General features: G+C 39.7%; 3 protein-coding genes and 1 long non-coding RNA gene across 4 annotated transcripts in view; 1 reads left to right on the top strand and 3 right to left on the bottom strand.

The window, feature by feature from the left end:
- The window catches only part of LOC101161506 (low affinity immunoglobulin epsilon Fc receptor), a 92,305-nt gene that overhangs the window by 34,885 nt on the left and 32,944 nt on the right, over positions 1–24,476 (bottom strand). The gene's annotated exons all lie outside the window — the stretch shown is intronic.
- Positions 70–8,831, bottom strand: LOC110016709 (C-type lectin domain family 10 member A). Its single transcript, XM_023963856.1, has 6 exons — positions 8,082–8,831; positions 7,478–7,573; positions 3,317–3,613; positions 489–643; positions 290–405; positions 70–219 (listed from the first exon to the last, which is right to left on the bottom strand). Exons 1-6 carry the CDS (start codon positions 8,140–8,142, stop codon positions 84–86), a joined length of 861 nt encoding a protein of 286 aa, XP_023819624.1. The 5' UTR covers positions 8,143–8,831; the 3' UTR covers positions 70–83.
- Positions 15,407–24,295, bottom strand: LOC101170370 (low affinity immunoglobulin epsilon Fc receptor-like). The gene is made up of 7 exons (XM_004078364.4): positions 23,576–24,295; positions 21,876–21,941; positions 21,245–21,340; positions 16,227–16,463; positions 15,831–15,985; positions 15,622–15,737; positions 15,407–15,551 (listed from the first exon to the last, which is right to left on the bottom strand). Exons 1-7 carry the CDS (start codon positions 23,634–23,636, stop codon positions 15,416–15,418), a joined length of 867 nt encoding a protein of 288 aa, XP_004078412.2. The 5' UTR covers positions 23,637–24,295; the 3' UTR covers positions 15,407–15,415.
- The window catches only part of LOC111948909, a 30,086-nt gene continuing 22,082 nt past the window's right edge, over positions 16,473–24,476 (top strand). The window contains exon 1 of the long non-coding RNA XR_002874872.1: positions 16,473–17,028. This is a non-coding gene — a long non-coding RNA (uncharacterized LOC111948909). The remainder of the gene's footprint in view (positions 17,029–24,476) is intronic.

Genomic DNA, 24,476 nt, shown 5'->3' with positions numbered 1-24,476 from the left:
TAACATATCACCTTTTAACTAAAACATGAAAAAGTAAACACAGAAGAACCACAGTAGCAGGAAGAAAGGTTCAGTTTAACTGATCAGAAAATTAAAGCTTTAATCTCACAGATGTATTTGTTCAAAAAGCCATTTCCGTTTTGGATCCAGCTCTGGTTCAAAGGGGCATCTTGGACTATAAGTGTAAAATCCTCTGAGCTCCCTGGGTTATTCCAGTACCTAAAAATAAATAAAAACCCATCAGTACATTTAATAAACATATTAATATGTAGTAAGAATTCTTCTTTACCCAAGTGTGTCTGGACTGCCATCCACCCAGGTCCAGTTGTTGTTCACTTTTTGTAAACCAATCCAGTATCCGTGATGGGTATCATAGTAGTATTGTATTTTATTTTTGATGAAGTTCTGTAAATGCAATTGTGAAATATAAACATTTACAACTTTTTTCAGTTTAAAAAAAAAGTTTAGTTTAACATTTTGTGACAAACCTGTTCCTCAAGACTGCTGATAACCACCAGGTCTGATTTGTTGCTTTGACAAAACTGTCGACTTTCGTTCCATGTTTTCCACTGAGAGTTTAAGTTGTAAAAAAAATAGCAGCTTTCCTTAAACTGAATCCAGTCTTTGGGACATGTCTGAAAAACTGTAGGTAAGAAAGAAAAGAAACAAAATTGTCATGATTCGCTTAAGCAAAACAAACCCAGACGCTGGAACCCAGAAAGAGCACAGGAGAGTTAGTTGGTAAATAAGATGATTTATTGTTCGGAAAGAGTACCAGTGATGAGGCATGGAGTTGTAGTAGTGACGTGAATATGAACCGGTACTTGAGATAAGTCGTGACGTGGCTTGGAGCTGTGGCGTGGCAGTGAGTGGATGCGTGGATTGAAGCTGTGGCGAGGCTTTGAGTTGTGCGTGGTCTGGATCTGTGGCGTGGCTGGAGGTTCTTGGGGGCTGCTGGAGATCAGGCAGCTCATGATGAGAGGACCCAGGTAGACACTCGTGGAATTTTTGTCCATAAAGGGGCAACAAACTGGCGATGAATGCTGGAACAGGAACACCTTAAGAACGCTGGCAGGTGATGAGATGAGTGTCCACAGCTAGGTCCAATCAGGAATGCAGAGCAGAGTGGGGAGGGGAGGAGAGACTGACAGAGGCACCATGACAGTACCCTGCCCTTAACGACCGCCTCCAGGCGTTCCAAGACACTGGTCGAGATGAGAACAGTACAAGTCCTCGATCATGGATGGGTCCAGTATAAGGGATCAGGAGATCCATGACCACTCCTCAGGGCCATAACCCTCCTAATCCACAAGAAACTGCAGACCTTGGCACCGGACTTTCAATACCGGGCTAAGCGTAAATGCCGGGGCACTGTGAATGATATGGGCGGGAGGCAGGGCCTCACAAACACAGCTCCCAGTCCAGAATCGGAGGCGTCAACTTCCACGATGAAGTGTCATGTAGGGTCTGGTTAAATGAGAATAGGTGCAGTAACCAAGGGTGTCTCGAGTTTGTCAAAAGCTGTTTGAGCCGTGGAGTTCCATTGATAAGGCCTGACCGTAGAGGTGAGTTTGGTTACGGGAGATGCAATACTGCTATAATTCCAAATGAAGCGACGGTAGAAATTGGTGAAACCCAATAATTGTTGTAATTTCTTTCTGGTCTCAGGGATTACTCCTTTGGAGACCGCTTTAATCTTGACACGATCAGGTCAGATGCTACCGGCTTCAAAGATATACACAAGGAAGGGGATCGAGGAGACATGGAATTCACATTTTTCAGCTGTGACATAGAGTAGGTTTTCCAATAGCCTTTCCAGGACTGGACCTACATGGGTTTCATGTTGAGCAGGGGTTTTGGAGTATATGAGAATTTCGTCAAGGTAAACAAATACAAAGCGGTTGAGGAAATCTCTGAGTACGTCATTAACTACCCTCTGAAAAATGGCTGGGGCATTGTTAAGCCCGAAAGGCATTACTAAAAACTCGTAATGCCCCAGAAGGGTTTTGAAAATAGTCTTCCATTCGTCGCTAGTTGGGATATTGACAGCAAAGTTTGACAGGAATGTGTAAAAAATTATTTGCTGTGGATGGCACAGAATCACCCGCCTACGGCCTGTCTTCTAACAGGGGGTTTTGCCTTTTAAACGTAGTTTACACTGTTACCGGATGGCCATGGTTTCCGCAGTAAAAGCAAGAACCTTCCTTCTAACATTTTTGACGTTCTTCAGGTGTTAGTTTGGAGTGACCGATCTGCATGGGTTCCTCCAAAGACTTATGTGAGGATTCTGGTACTAATGGAAGAGGTGAGTCAAGTGTAGTGGAGTGAAGAATGGTCTTAGATGGTTGTCTACAAAGCAGGCTTCAACATTGCCGAAAAAAGGCTCTGGGTGGTGACGGAACGGAAGTGGCAATGGGCATGTTGCCTGAGGGCGGAAGTGAAGCCGTTGTTGTGGGATTATTGGCGAGTTGCCCGGTCAAATTTGCCGGTTTGCGATATTCCACCAATGCTGCAATAAAAGGTCTGTTGCGCGGTGGCCATCTGGGCTAGAGCATCTGCTTGACGACCCAGGATAACTCCCTGCTGGGAAACTGTAAAGTGGAGAATTTACGGGTCAGCTGGGTCTGGAGTTTGGCCAGTTTGTTCTGTTATGATTCGCTTAAGTAAAACAGACCCAGACCTTGAAACCCAGAAAGAGCACAGGAGAGTTAGCTCGAAAATAAGATGATTTATTGTTTGGGAAGAGTACCAGTGAAGAGGCGTGGACTTGTGGTTGTGAGGTGGAGAGGAACCAGGACTTGAGGTAAGTCGTGGCGAGGCTTGGAGTTGTGCATGGTCTGGATCTGTGGCGTGGCTGGAGGTTCTTGAGGGCTGCTGGAGATCAGGCTGCTCGTGATGAGAGGACCCAGGTAGACACTTGTTGAATTTTTGTCCATAAAAGGGCAACGAAGTAGTGATGAATGCTGGAACAAGAACTCCTTAAGAAGGCTGGCAGGTGATGAGATGAATGTCCACAGCTGGGTCCAATCAGGAATGCAGACCAGAGCGGGGAGGGGAGGAGAGACTGACAGAGGTACCATGACACCAAATGTTGACTTTTAACTTTAATCCTATATGACTGTAAAATAAAAAAAAACTGTACGAAATAAATGAATAAAAAACACTACCAAAAAGAATAAAAATCTTTTTACAAAACAAACTACTTTGTTATATTTCTTGTTTTTTCTTAATTTGATTAAAGTTTTATATAAATCAAACAAATGATTTTGTTACTGATAAAGCAAATGTTTGTCAGAGTCACAGAATAAACATTTACCTTCATTAGGGCAGAAGACATCAGCTGGAAAGTTGGAGTAACTAATGATTGCTGCCAGGATCTTGTTCAGTTTGTCACTGTTTCTCAGCTGCTCGTTCTGGTTTTGTAGGATTGTCATGTTAACCGTCATCTCCTTGGTTTGGTTCTTGAAGAACAGCTTCTCTGCAGTCAGCTTTGTCATGCTCATCCTCAGATCTTCAGTCTGGTTTTGTAAATCTCTTTTCTCCAAAGTCAGTTGCTCATTTTTTGCATCCAGGTCACTGAGATTTTTCTTCAGTTTCTTTGTTTCCATGGCGACTGCAACCCAAATGACACAAAATAGCCGTTAATTCAATGATTTGACCTTTATTTAGAAAAGCAGATTTTAAAAGAAACTATTCTAATTTTGTGACATGCATGCATTTCTCACTGAACCCCAGCTGTTGATTAAAAATTGTGAGCTGAGTTTGCTAGAAGTTTCCAAATTGCAATCTATTGCCAAGTGTTTGTAGATTGTTCCCCTCGAGTTAAAGAGCTGATACACAAAAGAGGAAAAAAAAAGAAAAAATTAGGTTTGGTTTGTCTCTGACACACTATGACTGTGACTGAACAGCATCTGTTTTCTGGTGTTCTAACAAACAACAGAAAACAGTTTTTAGTTTTTTGTTTACATACACAGTGGATTCATGTCTGTTGTGTATCTACAAGTATACTTAATTTATTATTGCAGTTCTAGTTGAGTTCGAGTTGTTTCCAACTCATTGGTACTATGATGCTGGACAGAGTACACACACCACACACTCACACACACACACACGCACCCACACAGTTGCTTTGCACAACTGGGTTTTGGGGTGCAAAAAGGTTGAACACCTCTGCTTTATGAAATGCACAGAACAGCTCATTAGTATAGCATGAGAATCATATGACACTTCTTATTGGAACTTTGTAGTTTCTGCTGTTGGTCCTTCTAATTTGTCCTTCACTTCATTATGCGTCCTCTATGAGTGGTTTATGTTAAACATTGCCACGTTTCTACTATGTCATCACCCTGAGCTGAATCCTACAGATGATGTGAGGGTTAGCATTCTTGAGTTGCATACACTTGTGTGCCTTGCACATGGGTGGAATGGAGGAGCATTAAAAATATACTAAGAGAAGGTAGTTGTGCCCCAGAACAATGGATCTCCAAGATAAAAAATTGTATCGTCAGAACTCGTGCCGTGAGTTCCACAATAGTTGTAGATTTGAAATAGACTTTTTGAGTAAACCAGAGAGCAGGGCATTATAATAATCTAAACGACTAAAAATAAAATCATGCATCAGCACCTCTGTGCTGGCAAGAGACAGGAATGGACGGACTCTGGCAATGCTTTTAACGTGTCTGATGTGAAGAATAAAACTCAGGCCAGAGTCGGAAAAGTACGGCCAAGTTTCTCACACATTGAGAAGGTTTAAAATTCCTCAGTTTGGGTAAAATCATCTCTCTATTATCTTCAGGACCAATGATGAAAACTTCTGTTTTGTCCTGTTTGCGCTGTAAAAAGTTCACTGCCATCAACGATTTTATTTCTAACATACAATTAAAGAGTGTTAATAGGTTCAAGATCATCAGGAGACACTGCAATTTACAGGTGTGTATCATCACTGTAGTTTTGAAAGTCAACGCTGTGTCTTCTGATGACATCACCAAGAGGCAACATTTATGAACTAAAAAGTTTTTGGGAACCCCACAACTAATTTTGTGGAATCTTGAGGAATGAGTATCCATACTTACAAAAAGGGTCGATCTGTAAGATAGGAATGAAACCAGTTAAGAAGAGTCCCTGAGAGGCCTACCCGACTCCTAAGTCTGTCTACTAAAATCTGGTGATTTACTGTATCAAAGGCGGCCCTAAGATCCAGAAGTACTAGAACAGAAAGTTTGCCCAAGTCAGAATTATTATTTAATCAATAATGAAAATGGTAAGTTGGATACTGGTCTGTAATTGTCCATAATATTTGAGTTCAAGTTACTCTTCTTCTGAAGGGGCCTTACCACCCCTGTCTTACAGGCAGAGGGGGAGACACCCATCTGAAGAGAGCAGTCTACTATATTTAAAAGCTCTGACTCAAAGAATCCGTAAATGTTTTCAAAAGAGAAGGTGGAATGTGTTCTAAAAGGCAGGTTGTAGTGTTTGCTTGGGAAAAAAACTTGACCATTATCTTTTCATTGTCCAGGACAAAAACTCGCCTTTATCTGTTCCAACCCATGTGTGCTCTGCATCAACCACATATCCCTTGATAGTACAATGATCACACTTAAGTTTTCATGGAATATCCAAGGTTTCATTGCAAATTTAAAAAAAAACAGCTGCAACTTTAAGCTTTTTGCGCCGCAACTATTACAAAAATACACACGACATCCTGGTGGAAGTGGTTTGTCAACACAGACTACAGAGTTTCTCTTTTCTCTTATTTTTATTTTTTTACATTTTCAGTTGATGAAAATGATTTCTGTCAAAGAAAAATTGGACCTTTGGTTAAAAAACGGTTGAAAAAACACAGAACTGGAGGGGTGTATACTGCCAGAAATTATAAGTCTTTAGACGGTGCTCTCATTTCATTTTGTTCACAAACAGCTTTAAGTCTGATCGGTGAGAATTTTGTCTGACATTAAACTGGTCAGTGGTGCAAAAAAGGTTGGAGAGCTCTGCTTTAGCATATTGAAAACACGCAGAACATCTCATTTCTAGAACATGGGATCATAGTGTAGATATCGTATTACGACACCTCCATTGAAAAATCAACATGTTTTATTGAAATTAGTTTTTGTCTTAGTCCTATTGGTTTATCCTCTAGTTCATTGTGCTTCCTTTTTGAAGGCTGGCTGGTTCCTATGAAGACATGTTCTCGCTACTTCATGAGCCTAACATAGGTGTGTATTAACAGAAGTGATGTGGGCCGTGGCGTTCCCGAGTTGCTTACACTTGTGTATGCTCTTATAGGGACAATGGGAGAGGAGCATTAAAGAAATTCCCAAAAGAAGGACTAATAACCATAATTCATTTGATGCAAACATCTATCGGGCATTGTGGCAGGTAGCCCTCTAAATTGTACTCACAAGCAGGACGGGTGAGTGTTCATTTTGGACCTTGTTCTGGGTAGTAAACCTTGTCTGCGATTTATACATTTACTATAATACATATTTTTTTGTGATGTAGAATACAACACTAGAATGGTCTATGTGAAACCAAACTGGCGCCTTCAATCAGAATGGTAAACCTGAATAAAACAAGTGCTGCCATTTGAGATGTTTGTGCTCTAAGTAAGGAACATAAATGGAAGAAGGAAGAAACAGAATCTAGAAGAAAGTCTAAGATTTATAAGCCATGGAGACACTGCAGCCCCGATTCAAGCCAGAGCACCATAATTAACCAATTTGTCAGTTCTGTAAGGGACTCACAGTTATCAATGATTTTGAAAACAAGTATGCATAGTCTGTTAAGTCTATAGTTTTATAACAGTAAAATGTGGGGTTTCTGTTTTTTTTCGTTCTTTTACAACTTCAAGTTAAAGCTTTGGTCACATGCACCAGAATGGGGGTTGACCCATACTGGGGTTGGCCATGGAGGGTTGTAGATAGGAGTGGTTGCATCTCACAGGTAACACAGTCATGCCTTCCAATTTCTTTTTGGCTTGTACGGCCACTTCAAGGGATGTCATGAATATGGAATTTATACATTCCATTGTTGCACACACTTATGGCCTATGGGTGGTGTTGTCGTACGGTGCCCTTATGCCACACTAGACATTAGTAAAGTGCGAGCCACTTGCCCTTTAGTGACCATGTGCAAAAATGCACACAGCACCAACGGGCTCCTTGGACAGTCCATAGAATTTGGGGGATTTTAAAAATAAAAAATCCTTTTGACCCACCTTCGTCTTAACTGCTTCATCTTTACATAACTTTTTGTGTTGAATATATGTTCCCCATGGCCTGTGACTTGCCTCATTCCCATAGGGAATAAAAGTGCATGAACATTTTCACTCAATCGGCTCATGAAGTGGCATGCAATGCTATATGTAACCATGAGGGCAATTATTACTAAGGCTTAAGCCAGTAACACACAACCAATAATTTAAGCAACAAAACAATTAAATGTAGAGTCGTAAAAAAAGTACTAATTTGTTTAAACTTACAGTAAGTGATGGCAACGTTGATGATGACACACAGGAGGAAACAAATGATCCCAAAACACAGCAGGTGATGAAACCTGCTGCCAGATGCTTGGACTTCTGCTTGGTTCAACAAAACATGACCAAAATGAGCAAAAACAGGAACATAGTTGTTTGGAAAAGTTGTAGTTCATAACTGAAAGAATACAAAGTTTTTTTTTAAATGATGTTTAACTGTAAAATAGCAAACTTCTGGTCAGCTGTTTTTAGCTTTTTTAGCCATGACAGAGTGCTGACTTTACTTTGCTTAAAGTAAATGATGTGTTTTGTGTTAATTGATGCCGATTGTAGAGTTTGCTTTGTCTACTTTACCTAAAATATTTACAAATGAAGAATCCTTAAAAATTAGCACCTTTTTCTAAAAATCTGGAACTATTTTAAAATATAGTGTACATGTTGAATAGATTGGTTGTTAAGACTAATTAATTTCAAAACAGATATGGATGCCTGATTGTTTTTAAAAAGAAGATATTAGGACCAAAGAAACAGGAAAAACAATTTGACATCATTTTGTGTGGAAATCCTAAAAGTATAAACGTGTATAAATTGATCAAATCAGGAGACTTACTTCTTGAAGCTGCAGCTCTACCTTTGAAAACCACAGAAGAGTGTTGGATCTCCTCCTCCATCTTTCAACAAATTCTGCTGTGCATCAAAGCAGAATGAGCTTAAATGGAGCCAGAGTTGATTTTAAATATAAAGGTGATCAGCAGATCTAAAATAAAAACAACTTCTTCCCCAGTTCCTACCAGCTTTAGACAGAATTGCAGAAGATCTGAGAATAGTTTAAAGGTGTGGTTTCCAACACAGTTTACAAAGTATTTTTGAGGAAGTACAGTTCTTGTCTTTGGATGGCTCCCAGTCAGCTTTAGGATCAAATTTAAGGTTCTTTTATTAGTTTCTAAAAGTTTACATGGAACTCATGGAACCAGAATGGAACCTCATTTTGATCAGATTTAATTTTAGTCTATGACCCTCCCAGAGCCCTCAGGTCCACAGGTGCAGGTCTGCTGGTGGTCCCGAAGGTCAGAACTAAAACCCACGGCGAGGCCTCCTTTCAGCACTGTGGGCCTCACCTGTGGATCAGTCTGCCTGAGGACGTGAGGGCTTCAGCCACTGTGGAGGTTTTTAAGAAAAAACTTAAAGCTGTTTTTTTGTTAAACCCGAGTCATACCAAAAAATGGGACTCAATGACTCCCTGCTTGACACTCAGGGTTAAGGGGTTGGATTGGGGTGTTAAGCCACCAAATGGTTCCCAAGTGCGGCTGTGTCTGCAGCTCACCCCTCCCCTAGAGGATGGGTCAAACACGGAGCACACACTTCACACACCTAGGTGTGTGACAGATAGTGGGACTTTAACTTTTCACATAGTTTTTACTTGTCCACATGTTTTTATTTGATTTTATAAAATTTTAACAACTAATTTGATTTGTTTTGATTTTAATGGTGGAATGTGTATGTGTTGGGTTTTTATGTGTTTTATTTAATTAGTTTATTTTAATTATTATTTGTATTATTTTTACTATATTTATTATTTTATCTACTATATTTTTTATCTTATTTTTATTCTTTACTCCTTCTCTGGGAAGCACTTTGAGATGCTCTTTAGCATAAAAAGCACTTTATTTATAAAGCTGAATTTGAATTTTCAATTTGCAAATCATTTTGGATAATTTTAAATTTGATGCTTTTGCTGTTGCAGGGTGATGCAGAGTAGAGGTTCTGACCTGTTTCTTATGTTCCTGAAAATCTAAACGAAGACAAAAGGAATTCATAGTTTTTCTGTTAATCATATGTTGAGCTGAGGTCAACCACTGCAGACAGAAGTGTGTTTTAAGATGTGTTACTTCAATAGTATTGTGTCATTGTGTTGAGTCAAGTCTATTCTGGTTCCCTTTGTGTTGGAAACACTTGTAGATTTTATTTTTACTCTCTTTTAGTACCTTTAGGAATTTGGTACCATCTTTTGTTTTAGCTTTATGGATATCACAGCTATAAACATCAATCTTGTGTTCTGTGTTGATGTGAAATTGTAAAAGGTTTGTGTAGTTTGGTGAACATAGAGTGAGACTGCAGTGTCACAATAGCCGCGTTTACATGGGCAAAAGTAATCGGAAAGAACGCCTGATCGGAAAGAAAATGCGTCATCTAAACGCGCCGTTCGGAATACTCTGCCCCTGTCAGACTCATTCGGATCAGAATTTCTTTCCGATCGAGATAGGTGGGTTATACCGATCGTTTATCCGATCGTGGAGCATGTAAACGGTTCATTCCGATCGTGTGTCACTACTGCTCTGGTTTACGTCACGCATAGATGGTGTTTCGCTGAGAGAAAGCTTTGGAGCTGATACGGGACCGACCAGCTCTGCGGAGGCCCCGCGTAAAGCGCCGCTCCGCTCTCAACCCGCTGGCTCTCCCCTCTCTTTCACCCCTCACGAGGGAGATGCGGGGATGGAGCGCTTCGTGCCCCCCGACACTCACTCGGTCCACTGGCACCCGCGTGAGCAGAGGAGCCAGATTAATAACTTCGTGTCTGAGGGGAGAAGGATGCTTGTTAGGTGTGCGTTTTGTTATGTGTGGGAGAATTCAGACTGCGAGCCTTCCCGCTGCTCTGGGTTAGCGGCTCCAGGACTCACAGGGGGCCGCCAGCTCACGCAGCGAGTTTGGGGAAGCAGAAATAAATGTCGCTCAGTCCTTAAACTGTTCAAACAAACATGTGGATTTGTGTTTCCAGTTGTGTTCCGACGAAATAAAGACTGATGTTATTCCCAGACATTTACGTGCAGCCAGGATGCAGATCTCAGCGTTTTATGGTCCTGGATTTTGTGTCCATCAGGCTAATGTTGTTAGCCTGTGTTTATAGCCTGTCCTAACCCTTCTTCCAGCAGTGACCACACGGATTAAATAAAACGATGAGCGAACAGGCGCTTCATACTATTCATGACATTAATAAAAGCACGTTTGGAAGATCGTCTCGTATTACGGAGCTGCTGCACATGCTGTCTGTCTGTGGCAGCTGTTTGCTTAGAACGGGACCTATTTCCTCATCCAGGAGTTTTTAAACACTACTGCGCATGCCCAAATGATTCATTCCGACCGAAAGTGTGAGCCATGGGAACGTTTGTTCTAATCGGAAAAAGGTTTTCTGATCCCATGTGCACGGGTGAATTTTAACCCGACCATTGATCCGATCAAGATATTTTGCCCATGTAACCACGGCTAGTGTCTGCTTTTACCTGTCCCGTGTGAACTCTGCACTCAGCTGTGTGTTTTTTTTTATCTTTTCATGTCTGCCAGTGTGTTGCTCAGACCTTCAGTTACCCGCCACATGTCATGTTTTAGTCATGACTTTGATAAAACCTGTGAAAAAACACTGAGATGAACTTTTGTCTGTTTCGTGTGTGTCTGACCTGAGTGTTTTTGTTGACCTGTGTGGATGGATTCATGTGTTTGCTCTGTTCAACCCCTCATTGGATCTTGCTATGTGGGTGAGTGGATTTACAAAAGACGACAATAAACAGCAGTTTGCTGATTCCTCTTTTTATCTTTTAATTTTAGTTGGAAAAATCTTTTTCCAGAGTCAGCATTTTTTTTACATTGTCCACAAATTTTAATCAGTCTATTTTCTAACCCTAAGAACATTTTATTGCAAGCTCGCATTAAGAAATGTTTGAGTGATGCAAAAATGTTTTTTTTGCAAAAATTAGCTTTTTCTCACTCCCTTTGAAGCAATTAATCAAACTAGTCAACATTAAACAGATTCAATGTGTTGTCTGTACTGTATATATATAAATATGCCAATATGTCTATTAATAATGATAAATTATTATAATCAGGGGTGAAAGTAGATTTTTGTTTATACTGGTACTATAAGAAATTAATTCAATGTAAATCTTTTTAATAGAAATAAATGCAGATTGGGGTGTAATGGTTAATTGATTGATTGATAAATTAATTAATTGATGGATTAACTGATGAACTTCTTATTTGATTGCTTGAAATAAATCATAAGAACCCAGGGTTTGTTTCCCAGGAGGCGCGTGACCCTTCAAGCTACCGCTAACTGTATAGCTAAAGGGGGGCCTGAGTCTGGGTCTCCCTGTGTCTGTCCCCAGCCCGGATAAAATCCAGGGTTGTTTCAGGAAGGGCATCAGGTGTAAAAATCGCTGCCAAACCAAGTGTGTGGATCGGTGAAAGCTGATTCGCTGTGGCGACCCCTGAAGGGATGTGCAGAAAAGTCAACAACATTATATTTTAGTTAATTTAGTTGACTAAAAAGTAAACACATGAACTTGGGAAGATCTAGTGTTTGCAGTGAAACTATTGACATAGAAACTGCAGTTGACAAAAACAGTTTTCTGCCACTTTTGCTCAGATCAACTCGTTCCATCTATGAAATGTCAGAAACTAAGAAGGTTGAACTTTGTTTTAAAGGCGTTCTTACTCAAGAGTGTTCCTCTGTCCATCAATCCAGACCCACTCGTTGCCTTTTTTCTCCCGTCCTAACCAGTATCCATGAAACATGTCATAGTAGGGCTGAACATGGTCACTGAGGAAATCCTGCAATAAGCAGACTTTAATCTTCAGAACTGGATCTGCAATCAGAAGCTCCTGTTGAAAACTGTTGTCCTGCTGCTGTTTCAGCTCTCACTTGTTGCTGCTGATTATGGATGACGACCAGATCTGCTGAGACATTTTGACAAAACTGTCGGCTTTCCTGCCACGTTTTCAGAGGAACCTCGTCACCAGAGAAGAAGTAGCACTTTCTGTGGAACTGAATCCAGCTTTTCTGACACCATGGACACTCTGCACTCATGTTGGGACAGACATGAAAAAGATTCTGATTAGTTCATCTAAAAACATTGTTGCTTTTCTCATAAATATGATCTAAAGTGCAAGAATAGAAGAGATAAAAGTCTGAACATTTAACCAAAACTGCTGCTAGGAGGAGCAAACAGCTGAGGAAGCTCAGATGCTTCAGTTTCTTGAATTACTGCAGGTTTTTTTTATTTCAGTTTATGCCGCTTTAGTTCTTGTTGCACATCTGTGCCTTCAGGTTATAGGTGACAAACAACTGAAGCTGCTTATTTATTAAACTTCTCCAGTTTTTAAGTCTATATTTTTCCATCGTTCTGTTTCAATGATTACTTTGACAAAGGGGATTTCCCCAGATGTAGAGCATCTTCACTGAATCTGTGGTTCCATCAAACCTTTAGGTGTCCTCGTATAAAAACAATGAGCTGGATTTTAAATGTCTTTGTGTTCCGTCTGTTGGAGAACAGATGCTCACTTTTGTTGGGACAGATTTCCTTAACTGGAAAGTTGTGGAATGAGAGAATGAGGTCCAGCGTCCAGCTGAGGTCGTCCCGTTCTCTGCTCAGCTCCTCGATCTGAGTCTTTAAGATCTTCATCTTTAACTTGAACTCATTGAGGTTTGTGTCCTGAACGTACATCACCACGCCTACTGTGAACCAAAAAGAGCCAGGACATTAGTCTACATGTTATTTTCTGTTTCATTACATAGATTTAAGTCCCATCCAACATTCCTGTAGCAGCTTGACATCCAAAACTCTAAAAGCGTCAAGAAGAGAAAGTAGATGTAAAAATACAAAAAGTTCAGCTTTAATACCTCAACCATCAGAAACATCTTTAATCATCAAAAATTGTTTGAGCAAATTGGAGCCAATTTAATCTTTTGCTAAATTATTGAAGGTAAATCCAGTTGAAGTACAAATGTCCTCATCTTCCAAATGTTGAGTTTTCTCAGATTTCTGAAGATAAAAGAAGATGCATTAAAAACAAATGAAGATGACTGACTTCTGATGATGAGGATGATGATGATGATGATGATGATGATGATGCACGCCAGGAGAAAGGTGCTCAGTATTCCCAGAGACGGCAGGAAGAAACAACAGTGTGGATCTGCTTCACCCTCTGTGTCAGAAACCCAAGAAAAAAAACATCACTGGAGTTATTTTGGAAGATTGAGAAATACATCAATGGACCAATTCCAGAAATGAAAACATATTTCTTTTAATCATTTTATTCTAGTCTGAACTCCTGAAGGAAAACCATCAGCCAAGCTGGAAATTCTGACTTTTTTGTGTTCCTGAAAACACAAAATGCTGAATTTATCCAAAAATGAATCTTGAATTAGTAATAATTTTCTTTTAGATGGTTCCATCTTGTTTAATCTAGACACCTTTCATTTCCAGACCAATGAAAAAGACACATTTTTAATTCAATCCCAATTTTCATTTGTTTTTTTCTTGTTTATAACACAGAACTAAATCAGTGTCATCGCTGCCAGTGATGATCACATCAAGGACTGGAAAAACCCTCAGACTCTGTGGTGAGTGAAGTTCCCTTTTAGGTTGATCCAAACTTTTTCAGCCTCAAATGTTAGAAAACAAGAAAATCTGAATGTCTGTTGTAAATCTGAGGATCTTCATTAAATCCATCATTCTGTGTCTCCAAACATTTGATTTCTCCAGTGAACCAGAATCTGAGCTGCTTTATTCACATAGTGACTCAGACATGAAGGAAGTGTTTGCTGCCTGATTCTGTGCATTTATGTTGACATCATTGATCTCAAAGTGTTTCAGTGTGATCAGACCTGCTGTGGGTTGTGCTCTACTGTCTCTGGTAAAGAACTAAAAACATTTCAGTCAGTAATTTAGAAACTAAATCTGTTTTCAATTTACATTCAGTGTTTGCTGCTAAAAGAAAATGACTGTAATGAGGACCATGACACAAGAGCAGCAGCTGATGGGAGTGATTCCTGTTGTGCTCAGATGTGATTTGTTGTTTATTATGGCCCGCAGCAGTCATTATTATTAGTTTTTAATAACTTATTTCTACCATGAGTTATCCTCAGTAGAAAAACTGAAAGCTGAGTTTTATCTGGTTAAGTTCAGCTGGTCCTAAGATTCTAATTCATATTAAAGTTTTTCTTTTTTTTTAGATTATAACCAATGTTAACCCGTTTTTTATAAAATAATTAATAAACAGGGAGTTTTTATGAGATCTCTTGTTACTTTTCAGGATACTCAGTAACTTGAAGGTTTCCTCTGTGGACTTAGTACTACACCCAACGTTTTTTTAATGGTCAGGTATGAAACCATCACCAAGTTTCTCCTTTATATTATACATGTTCATATTTAAAGGCAATAAAAAAATCATAAATATAAGAAACACAAAGATTAAAAAAACATTACTTCAGGATTTTGAAGTATTTTATTATGGGGTTATAGTATAAGCAAAATATTGAAAAACAAGATGAATAAAATAATAATTTTTTATATAAATTTCATCATATACAAGCTTTCTATAGCCACACTTGTTTAAAGTGTTTTTAAGTACATGTTTTTTTTAAAGAGTCATCATTTCTACACCATCTTTACATTAATCTGTAAAGTGGACAGAGCAACATTTTTATTTAAATACATGCTATGTAATGTAGACAAAAACTGTAATTTTTAAACAGATTTCCAAATCCACAATTGGTACACAGTGAAAACAAAACAAGAACCAAACCAGATCTAAAGCGGTCAGAACAGGTATGTTGCATTAAAATGACAGAAGATCATGAAGTTAGTGGAAAGCAGAACCACAGAACTTTGGGACTTTTGGCCAAAATGAAGATGACAAAACAACAAGCCTCCCTGTTCTCTAGTGCAGTGTGGGCTGGTCAGGGTTTGTTTTTAGATCAGGAGGTCAAAGTTGGGTCATGCAACAACCCAGAGCTGCAGACATTTTAAAGCTAATATTCTGAGATTTGAGGCTTGATTGTAACAATTTCAATCATGATATTGATGTTTATAACATATCACCTTTTAACTAAAACATGAAAAAGTAAAGACAGAAAAACACAGTAGCAGAAAAAAAGTTCAGTTTAACTAATCAGAAAATTAAAGCTTTAATCTCACAGATGAATCTGTTCAAAAAGCCATTTATGTTTTGAATCCAGCTCTGGGTCAAAGCTGGATCTTTGGCTATAATTGCAAAATCCTCTGAGCTCCCTGGGTTCTTCCAGTACCTAAAAATAAATAAAAACCCATCAGCACATTTAATAAACATGTTAATATGTAGTAATTCTTCTTCTTTACCCAAGTGTGTCTGGACTGCCATCTACCCAGATCCACTTGTTGTTCACTTTACGTAAACCAATCCAGTATCCGTGATGGGTGTCATAGTAGTATTGTATTTTATTTTTGATGAAGTTCTGTAAATTCAGTTGTGACATAAAAACATTTACATCTTCATGCAGTTTTAAAAAAAGAACAAAATCCATTTAGTTTAACATTTTGTAGCAAACCTGTTCCTCAAGACTGCTGATAACCACCAGGTCTGATTTCATGCTTTGACAAAGCTGTCGGCTTTGGTCCCATTGTTTTAACGGAGAAATAAAATGATTAAAAAAATAGCAGCTTTCCTGAAACTGAATCCAGTCTTTGGGACACGTCTGACAAACTTTAGGTAAGAAACAAAGAAAATAAACAAAAATGATAACATTTCATTTAAATTCTAATTGATTTTTAAGATTTAAAACCCCAAAAGAATGAAAACTACTTCGACTTACAAAACAAACTACTTTTTCAGGTTTATTTTTTCTTAATGTGATTGAATTTGTATATAAATCAGACAAAGCTAATTTTTTGGCTGATGATATATAATATAAAGTAAAAGTCAGAGTCACAGATTAAACATTTACCTCCATCAGGGCAGAAGAGATCAGCTGGAAAGTTGGTGTAACTGATGATTGCTGCCAGGATCTTGTTGAGTTTGTCACTGTTGTTTCTCAGCTGCTCGTTCTGGTTTTGTAGTTTTGTCATGTTCATCTTCAGATCTTCAGTCTGGTTTTGTAAATCTCTTTTCTCCAAAGTCAGTTGCTCATTTTTTGCTTCCAGGTCACTGAGATTCAGCTTCAGTTTCTTTGTTTCCATGGCAACTGCAACCCAAATCACACAAATAACCATTAATTCAATCATTTGACATTATTTACCAAATCTGATTTTTACTGAAACATTTCTAATTTTGTGACATTCATGCATATAATGTTTCAGGATTCTGGAATTCGTTTCTCTCACTGAACTGCAACTGTTTATTAAAAATTGTGAGCTAAGTTTGCTGAGAGGTTTCCAAATGCAATCTATTGTCCATTGTTTGTAGCTTATAGCCCCTCAAGTTAAAGAGCTGATACATATTTAGGTTTGGTTTGTCTCTGACACACTATGACTGTGACTGAACAGCATCTGTTTACTGTTGTTCTAACAAACTTTGTGTTACGGCTGTGGCCGTATTTGCTTTTGTCCTATCTTTTTGTTCTATGTTGTGTGTATTTTATTTCTATCAGAGTGGGACTTGGTTGTGTTTGTGGATCTTTGTGTGTCTGATTACTTTCAGGTGAGGTGCTGAGAAGGTGTAGCTCCCATTGGAAGCACTTTGTGGACCTCCAGCCTGCAAGAAGGGAGCTTTGCTGTAACCTGTCCCGGTGCTCTTCTCCACCTGTTCTGGTTAATGCTTGCACTTTTAAATATTTGTGGTTTTGTGTTCAGGCCCACTCTGTGTAGTCTTATGTTTGTTGTTATGTTTAAGATTCAAGATCCAAAGGGTTTACTTTCATATAGACAGTGAGAAACAGGTTTCCCTGCACAATGACATTCTTACTTTGCTGTCTGCTCTGAATGCCAACGTTAAGTTAAATTAAAATAAATAAATACATTTTTTCATTCATTCATACATTTTTAAACACTTTTAAAGGATAAACCATTTTGTACATAAGCCGCACCTGTCTATAAGCCGCATGTGCCCACATTGAAACGTGTTGTAGAATGAGGATGTGTATGTGCTGAAACCGCGGTGCAGCGTGTGTAAGAAAGAGGGGAGAGCACGGGCAGTGCTGGAGGGAGCGCTCTCACTCACTCTTGCGCACGTAGCGCGCTGACACACACATACTCATGCTACAACACTTATGTAGGGTAGTTAGTTCATTAGTTAGATAGTTAGTAGTTAGTTGTTACTGTTGTTTGTTGATAAAGAATAGTGCGTAGTAATTATTACTTGTACCGGTACTCATTTGTGACGCGGCTGCGATATCGCAACTCCTGCTGCTTCATCACCGCGGTGATCAACAATCCCACACAGTCACAGCTCTATTCCAAACAGTGCCTGTGACGCGGCAGTAACACAGCAGCAATATGGTTGTAAGAGCACTAACATGGCTGGTTAAAAACACATAGTGGTAAAATTCACTGAGAGAGAGAGAGAGAGAAAAAAAGTAACTGAAAGCAGCAGTAATTTAGAAAGGGCCTCTGCGCGGCACGCACCTCCTGTGCATTGAAACCATGGAAGTCTTCCTCCTCAGTTTCGGATTGGAAACGCGTCAGATATTCTTCGCCACACACTCTCTCAGTCTCTCCTTCGTTGTCACTGTCAGTGTCCCTCTGAGGTAAATTCACTCCTGAGCTTGCTCTGTTCTCTCCGTCACGCAGCAGACCGGCTTTTCCAAACCTGTTGGTGATGGTGGATTTTTCCACACTGCTTTTAACGATTGCTTTTAACTTGAAAGCTGCGTCATATGCATTTCTTCTTGCATTTCCATGATGAGGGTCTGTTCGTACTATTCATTTACCAAACAGGAATTTACATTAAACTTGCGTCTTACTCGACACATTTACCCCTGTCTCACTCTTACCCTTTCTGCTCGAGCACCGCTAAAGGCCGTTAGAAATAATGCATTAAAAAAATACATAAATTAGCCGCATCATTGAATAAGCCGCAGGGTTAAAAGCGTGTGATATAATCCGAAAATTACGGTAACTATACAAAAGATCGATCGCCGTGGTCGTGCAAATTCTAAATGTGCAAGAACAGTGATGATAAACAATAATGAAAAATAAGGATGTGCATGGGTGTGCAGTCTGTTGTTCCAGACTCATGTCCTCTGTTAAAGAGTCTGATGGCAGAGGGAAAGAAAGAGTTCCTGAGTCTAGTGGTCCTGCACGTCACTCCTGTACCTCCGCCCCGAGGAGAGTGAACAGACCTTGTTGCGGGTTGGTGGGGTCCTTGATGATGGAACCAGCTCTCCTGCGGACCCTGCATTTGTAAATGCTCTGCAGTGAGGGCACAGGAGTCCTGGTGGTCTTTACCACTCTCTGTAGACGTTTGTGCTCCATGCAGGTAGAGCTGCCGTACCACACTGTGATGCAGCTGGTCAGGATGGACTCAACCATGCAGCTGTACAAGTTTCTGAGGATCTTTGGGGACATGGCAAACTTCCTCAGCCTCCTCAGGAAGTACAGCCGCTCATGAGCTTTTTTCACCAGCTGTGTGGTGTTGAGTGTCCAGACGAGGTCCTGGCTGTGGTGGACCTCAGATATTTGAAGCTGCTCACCCTCTCCGCTTCCAGGCCCTGGATGAGAAGCGGCTAATGAGGGTTCCTCCTCTCTTTCCTCATGTCCACTATCATCTCCTTTGTCTTGTCTGTGTTGAGGGTGAGGTTGTTGTCCTCACACCATGTCACTAGACTGGCCACCTTCCTCCTGTAGGCTGCTTCGTCCCCGCCAGTCTTCCCCACCATTTTAAAATCAACATGTTTGATTGAAATTTGTTTTTTTCATAGTCCTATTGGTTTATGTTCCTGTTCATTATGCTTCCTTTTTATCTACTGGCAATGTGGCAGGTAGCCCTCTAAATTTTCCTCAACAATTGGGACTGGCAAGTGTTAATTTTGGAACACTTCCGCGGGTGGTTTCTTTAACACAAGCTTGGGTCCTCTACCAAAAGCCTGGGAGCTTGAGGGTTTTGCGGAGTATCTTAGCTTTTCCTAGCACTGCGCTTTTCTGGACTGAGAGGTCTGAGGTCTTTCCAGGTATCTGTTGTAGCCACTCCTCCAGCTTGGGGGTTACTGCCCCGAGTGCTCCAATTACCAAAGGCACCACTGTCGCCTTCACTTTCCAGGCTTTCTCCAGTTCTTCTCTGAGTCCCTGGTATTTCTCCAGTTTCTCATGTTCCTTCTTCCTGATGTTCCCATCGCTTGGCACTGCCACATCCACCTTAACAGCTTTCCTTTGTTGTTTATCCACCACCACAGTGTCTGGTTGGTTCTCCATTACCATCCTATCAGTCTGGATCTGGAAGTCCCACAGGATCTTTGCCCTCTCATTCTCTACCACCTTCGGAGGTGTTTCCCATTTTGACCTTGGGGTTTCCAGTCCATATTTTGCACACATGTTCCTGTATAATATTCCAGCCACTTGATTGTGGCGCTCCATGTATGCTTTACCTGCCAGCATCTTACACCCTGCAGTTATGTGCTGGATTGTTTCAGGCGCCTCTTTGCACAGTCTACACCTTGGGTTTTGTCTGGTGTGGTAGATCTGAGCCTCTATCACTCTGGTGTTCAGGGCTTGTTCCTGAGCTGCCAGGATGAGCGCTTCAGTGCTGTCCTGTAGGCCAGCCCTTACTCACTTCAGTTATGGTCCGGTGGTACATCCCATGCAGGGGTTTGTCCTCCCATGAGGATCTGTCCTCCAGCACTGTATCCTCTGCTCTCCATCGCCTGAGACATTCACTGAGCACACTGTCAGTTGGGGCCTTGAGCTTGATGTACTCATGCATCTTGGATGTTTCATCCTAGATAGTGGCTTCTACGCTCACTAGTCCTCTGCCTCCTTCCTTGCAGCTATAGCATACAGTCTCAGAGTGCTGGATTTGGGGTGGAACCCTCCATGCATGGTGAGGAGCTTTCGTGTCTTAACATCCGTGGTCTGTATCTCTTCCTTTGGCCATCTTATTATTCCTGCAGGGTATCTGATAACTGGCAGTGCGTAGTTGTTTATTGCCCGGCACTTATTTTTGCCATTGAGCTGGCTTCTCAGGACTTGCCTTACACGTTGGAGGCATTTAGCTGTTGCAGCTTTCCTTGTTGCCTGCTCCAGGTAGCCATTTACCTGTGGAATTCCAAGGTACTTGTAACTGTCCTCATTGTCTACTATTGTATGTGTATATATGTGTGTGGGTGTGTGTGTGTGCGTGTATATATACTATATGTATATATACTGTATGTATGTATATATATGTGTGTGTGTGTGTGTGTGTGTGTGTGTGTGTGTGTGTGTGTGTGCGTGTGTGTCCGCGCGCGCGTGTGTGTGCGCGTGCGTGCGAGTTGTAGGAGTGGGTGCGTCTCACAGGTAACACAGGTATGTCTTGCACATTCTTTTAGGCATGTATGACTAGGGATTTCATGAAAATGAATGCACACATTCCATTGTCCTCGCATTCCTTGACATCTCTGTCCTATTGTCATGCATGTGGTAAGTTTATTGAGAAGTATTGGTAAGGCTAATGCAAGTTGCACGTACAGTTGTCAATTTGAGGGGGGGTAATCATTTTGACCCACTTGCGTCTTATCTGCTTCACCCTTACTTAACCTTGTGTGTTGAATAAATGTTCGCTATGGCCTGTGGATTACAGCATTCCCGAAGAAGAAAAATAGTGCATGAACATTTTCACTCAATCGGCTCATGAAGTGGCATGCAGCCTTGCTATTACGTGGGGACCACCTTTGTGCCCTGCACAGGTTTGTACATTACATTTTTTGCCTGTATGTAGCAATTAGGGCAATTGTTACCAAGCCTTAAGCCAGTAACACACAATCAATAATTTTAGTATGAAAACTATTTAAGGTAGATAATTAGGAAAAAAAGTACTTATTTTGTTTAAACTTACAGTAAATGATGACAGTGATGATGATGGCACACAGGAGGAAACAAATGATCCCCAAACACAGCAGGGGATGATGCCTGATGCCAGATGCTTGGACTTCTGCTTGGTTTAAGAAAATATGACCAAAATTATCAAAAACAGGAACATGGTTGTTTGGAAAAGTCATAGTTCATAACTAAAAGTTTACAAAGTTTTTCTTTTTTAACTCATTAATTTGCATCATTTCTGTCATCTGAGGAATTTGTTTTGGTCATGTCAGGAGACAAAATTTTTGTTTTACAGTGCTGTTTAAATATTGTAACACATTAGAAAAAAAATGGGCTACCACAAAATACATTAACCACTATGGATCCAAAGAAAACAGACAGAGAAGCAGCATCAATAATTGTGAAGTTCAGGTTTGTTTTGTTTAATTTATAACTCATGTGGTTTCTGAGGGAGAATAAGTTTTTGGTTCAACTTGAGAATAAATGACATAATCTTTTTTTTCTGTGATAGAAGCATGAAAGCATCACCATCATTAGCAAAAGTTTCCTTTATTTCACTCTCCCCTGTTCATAGGTCTAAAAATCAAACAAAACACTTTCTTGACAATGGAACTATTTCAGCTTTATCAACCAAACCAATAACGTACCTGTTTCGCTGGTCAAAGGCTTTTTATTTTTTATAGAAGAATAAACAGAAACTTCCTCCCTATTGTCTGTGAAACAGAAAAACAATTAAAAGGGGCTGCAGCAACATGACAAAATCTAAAGACTGCTCCCAAGTTTGTTTTTACTTCAAAATCAAATTTCAAATGCAAAGCCAACATTTTACTGACAAAATAAAACCTTGAAAAAAGATCTGAGCAAAGTCAAATATTTCTGTTTTTGTAGATTAATAAAAAATAAATTATTTGCCAATTAAAGGGCTTATATCATGCAAAATCACCTTTTTGATCCTTCAAGTGCAATAGAATGTTAATTCCTCACCAAAAACGACCCCAAAATAGTATTTTGATTCATTCACGCATCTCTGAGTATTGTTCTAAAAACCTGTTTCCTGAGCACCAGTCCCTCCCAACCCATGAAAAGAAGTGGGTTCTCACATTGATACACATGAAAGTGATGAACAGCCCCTCAGTAATGAAGGCAGAGTGGCACAAACAAAACTTTGCACGTAGCTTCAATCAGTGCAGTGCATACATATGCTGTGGATGATAGAATGAATGAGAGTAAAGTTTGTGACATCCAGGAAATGTGCACTGGGGTTGCTGGGAGCTGTAGTGTGGTATAACTCTGGGGACGACTCCCACCGATGACCAGAGGGGGAGACAGAGTTCTGACTTTTGACAGAAAGGCTCAAGAATAGCATGATATAGGCCCTTTAAAGGTAAACGGTGTGTTTTTTATTAATTGATGCTGATGTTTAACATTCAAAGAAACTAGACAAATCTTAACCACCTGAAATACAACCAGTAAGTTCTGAATGTACATCAAGTAAACAACCTGCTAATCTCTGCTTTTAGGCACTGAAAGGTCCTCTGTTCTCAGACCAGCTGATTTATTGTGAAATTACAAACACTCTGCAGATTTTCAACATTTACAAGTCACTGGTGTGTCTGGTACTCTTAGGTGTTGGTCCAATAATCTTGGCTGACTCTTGTGAAAGTTTGAGAAATTAGTATGTAAAAAATGAGGTGATGCTGACGTGTTACTGAACTTCCTTCTTCCTTTGAATACTTTAAGCTCAAATAGTGTGAGTTTGTGTGCAGAACCTTCAACTATTTTTGGAAAAATATATTTTTAAAGTGTCCTTTAGCAGGACACTGACCCTCACATTGCTACTGGTGGTCTGGTTGACACCCTGCATGGCAGTTCTGCCTCCATCAATGTGTGAATGGGTGACTGGGACTTGTGACTGCAAAGCACCATGGGCCTTAATCAAGGCCATGCAAGTATACGCTATTGACCAATTACTGATTGATAAAAATATAGAAATGTATGTTACCTGAGATTTTAGACCCAAATTATTAATCATAAGTTTAGAATTTAACTTTAAGATGGAAAAATTTAACTCAGTCAAAACACAAATCTACTTAAAATAGTTACAAATGAAGAAACATTGAAAATGAGCACTTTTAAAAAAAAAAAATCTGGAACTGTTTTAAAATATACTGTACAAATTGAATAGATTAGTTGTTAAGAGTAAATAATTTCAAAAAAGGTGGATGCCTGATTGTTTTAAAGAGAAGATATTAGGACCACAGAAACAAGAAAAACAAGATGACATTATTTTGGGTAAAATTCTAAAAGTATAAACGTGTATATAAATGAATCAAATCAGGAGACTTACTTCTTGGAGGTGCAGCTCTACCTTTGAAAACCACAGAGGAGTATTGGATCTCTTCCTCCATCTTTCAACACCAAATTCTGCTGTGCATCAAAGCAAAATGAGCTTAAATGAAGCCAAAGTTGATTTTAAATGTAAAGGAGATTTTTAAGCGGATCTTAAAAAAAACAACTTCTTCTTCCCCTGTCAGGGTTCCCACCAGCTTTAGACAGTATTGCAGAACATCTGGTTATAGTTTAAAGGTGTGGTTTCCAACACAGTTTGTGTCAACTTTTTGAGGAAGTACGGTTCTTTTTATTTTGCATATCATTTTGGACAATTTTAAATTATCTGGTTTTTGCTGTTACAGAGTGATGCAGAGGAGAGGTTCTGACCCGTTTCCTCTCTTCCTGAAAATCTAAACAAAGACAAAAGGAATTCTTAGTTTTTCTGTTTATCATATGTTGTGCTGAGGTCAACCACTGCAGACAGAAGTGTGTTTTAAGATGTGTTACTTCAATACTATTGTGTCATTGTGTTGAGTCAAGTCTATTCTGGTTCGCTTTGTGTTGGAAACACTTGTAGATTTTGTTTTTACTCTCTTTCAGTGCCTTTAGGAATTTGGTACCAGATTTATATTTCAGGTTAATGGATATCAAAGCTATAAACATCATCTTTGTGTTCAATGTTAATGTGAATTTGTAAAAAGTTTCATGCAGTTTGTGTGAGACTGCAGTGTCACATGTCTGCTTTTACCTGTCCCGTGTGAACTCTGCACTCAGCTGTGTGTTTTTTTATCTTTTCATGTCTGCCAGTGTGTTGCTCAGATCTTCAGTTACCCACCACATGTCATGTTCTAGTCATGACTTTGATAAAACCTGTTAAAAAACGCTGAAATGAACTTTTCTTTGTTTAGTGTGTGTCT

This window comes from Oryzias latipes, chromosome 16 (assembly GCF_002234675.1).
Source record: "Oryzias latipes chromosome 16, ASM223467v1".
NCBI lineage: Eukaryota > Metazoa > Chordata > Actinopteri > Beloniformes > Adrianichthyidae > Oryzias > Oryzias latipes.
The sequence above is the reverse complement of the archived record's forward strand: the minus strand, read 5'-3'. Positions and strand labels throughout refer to the sequence as shown.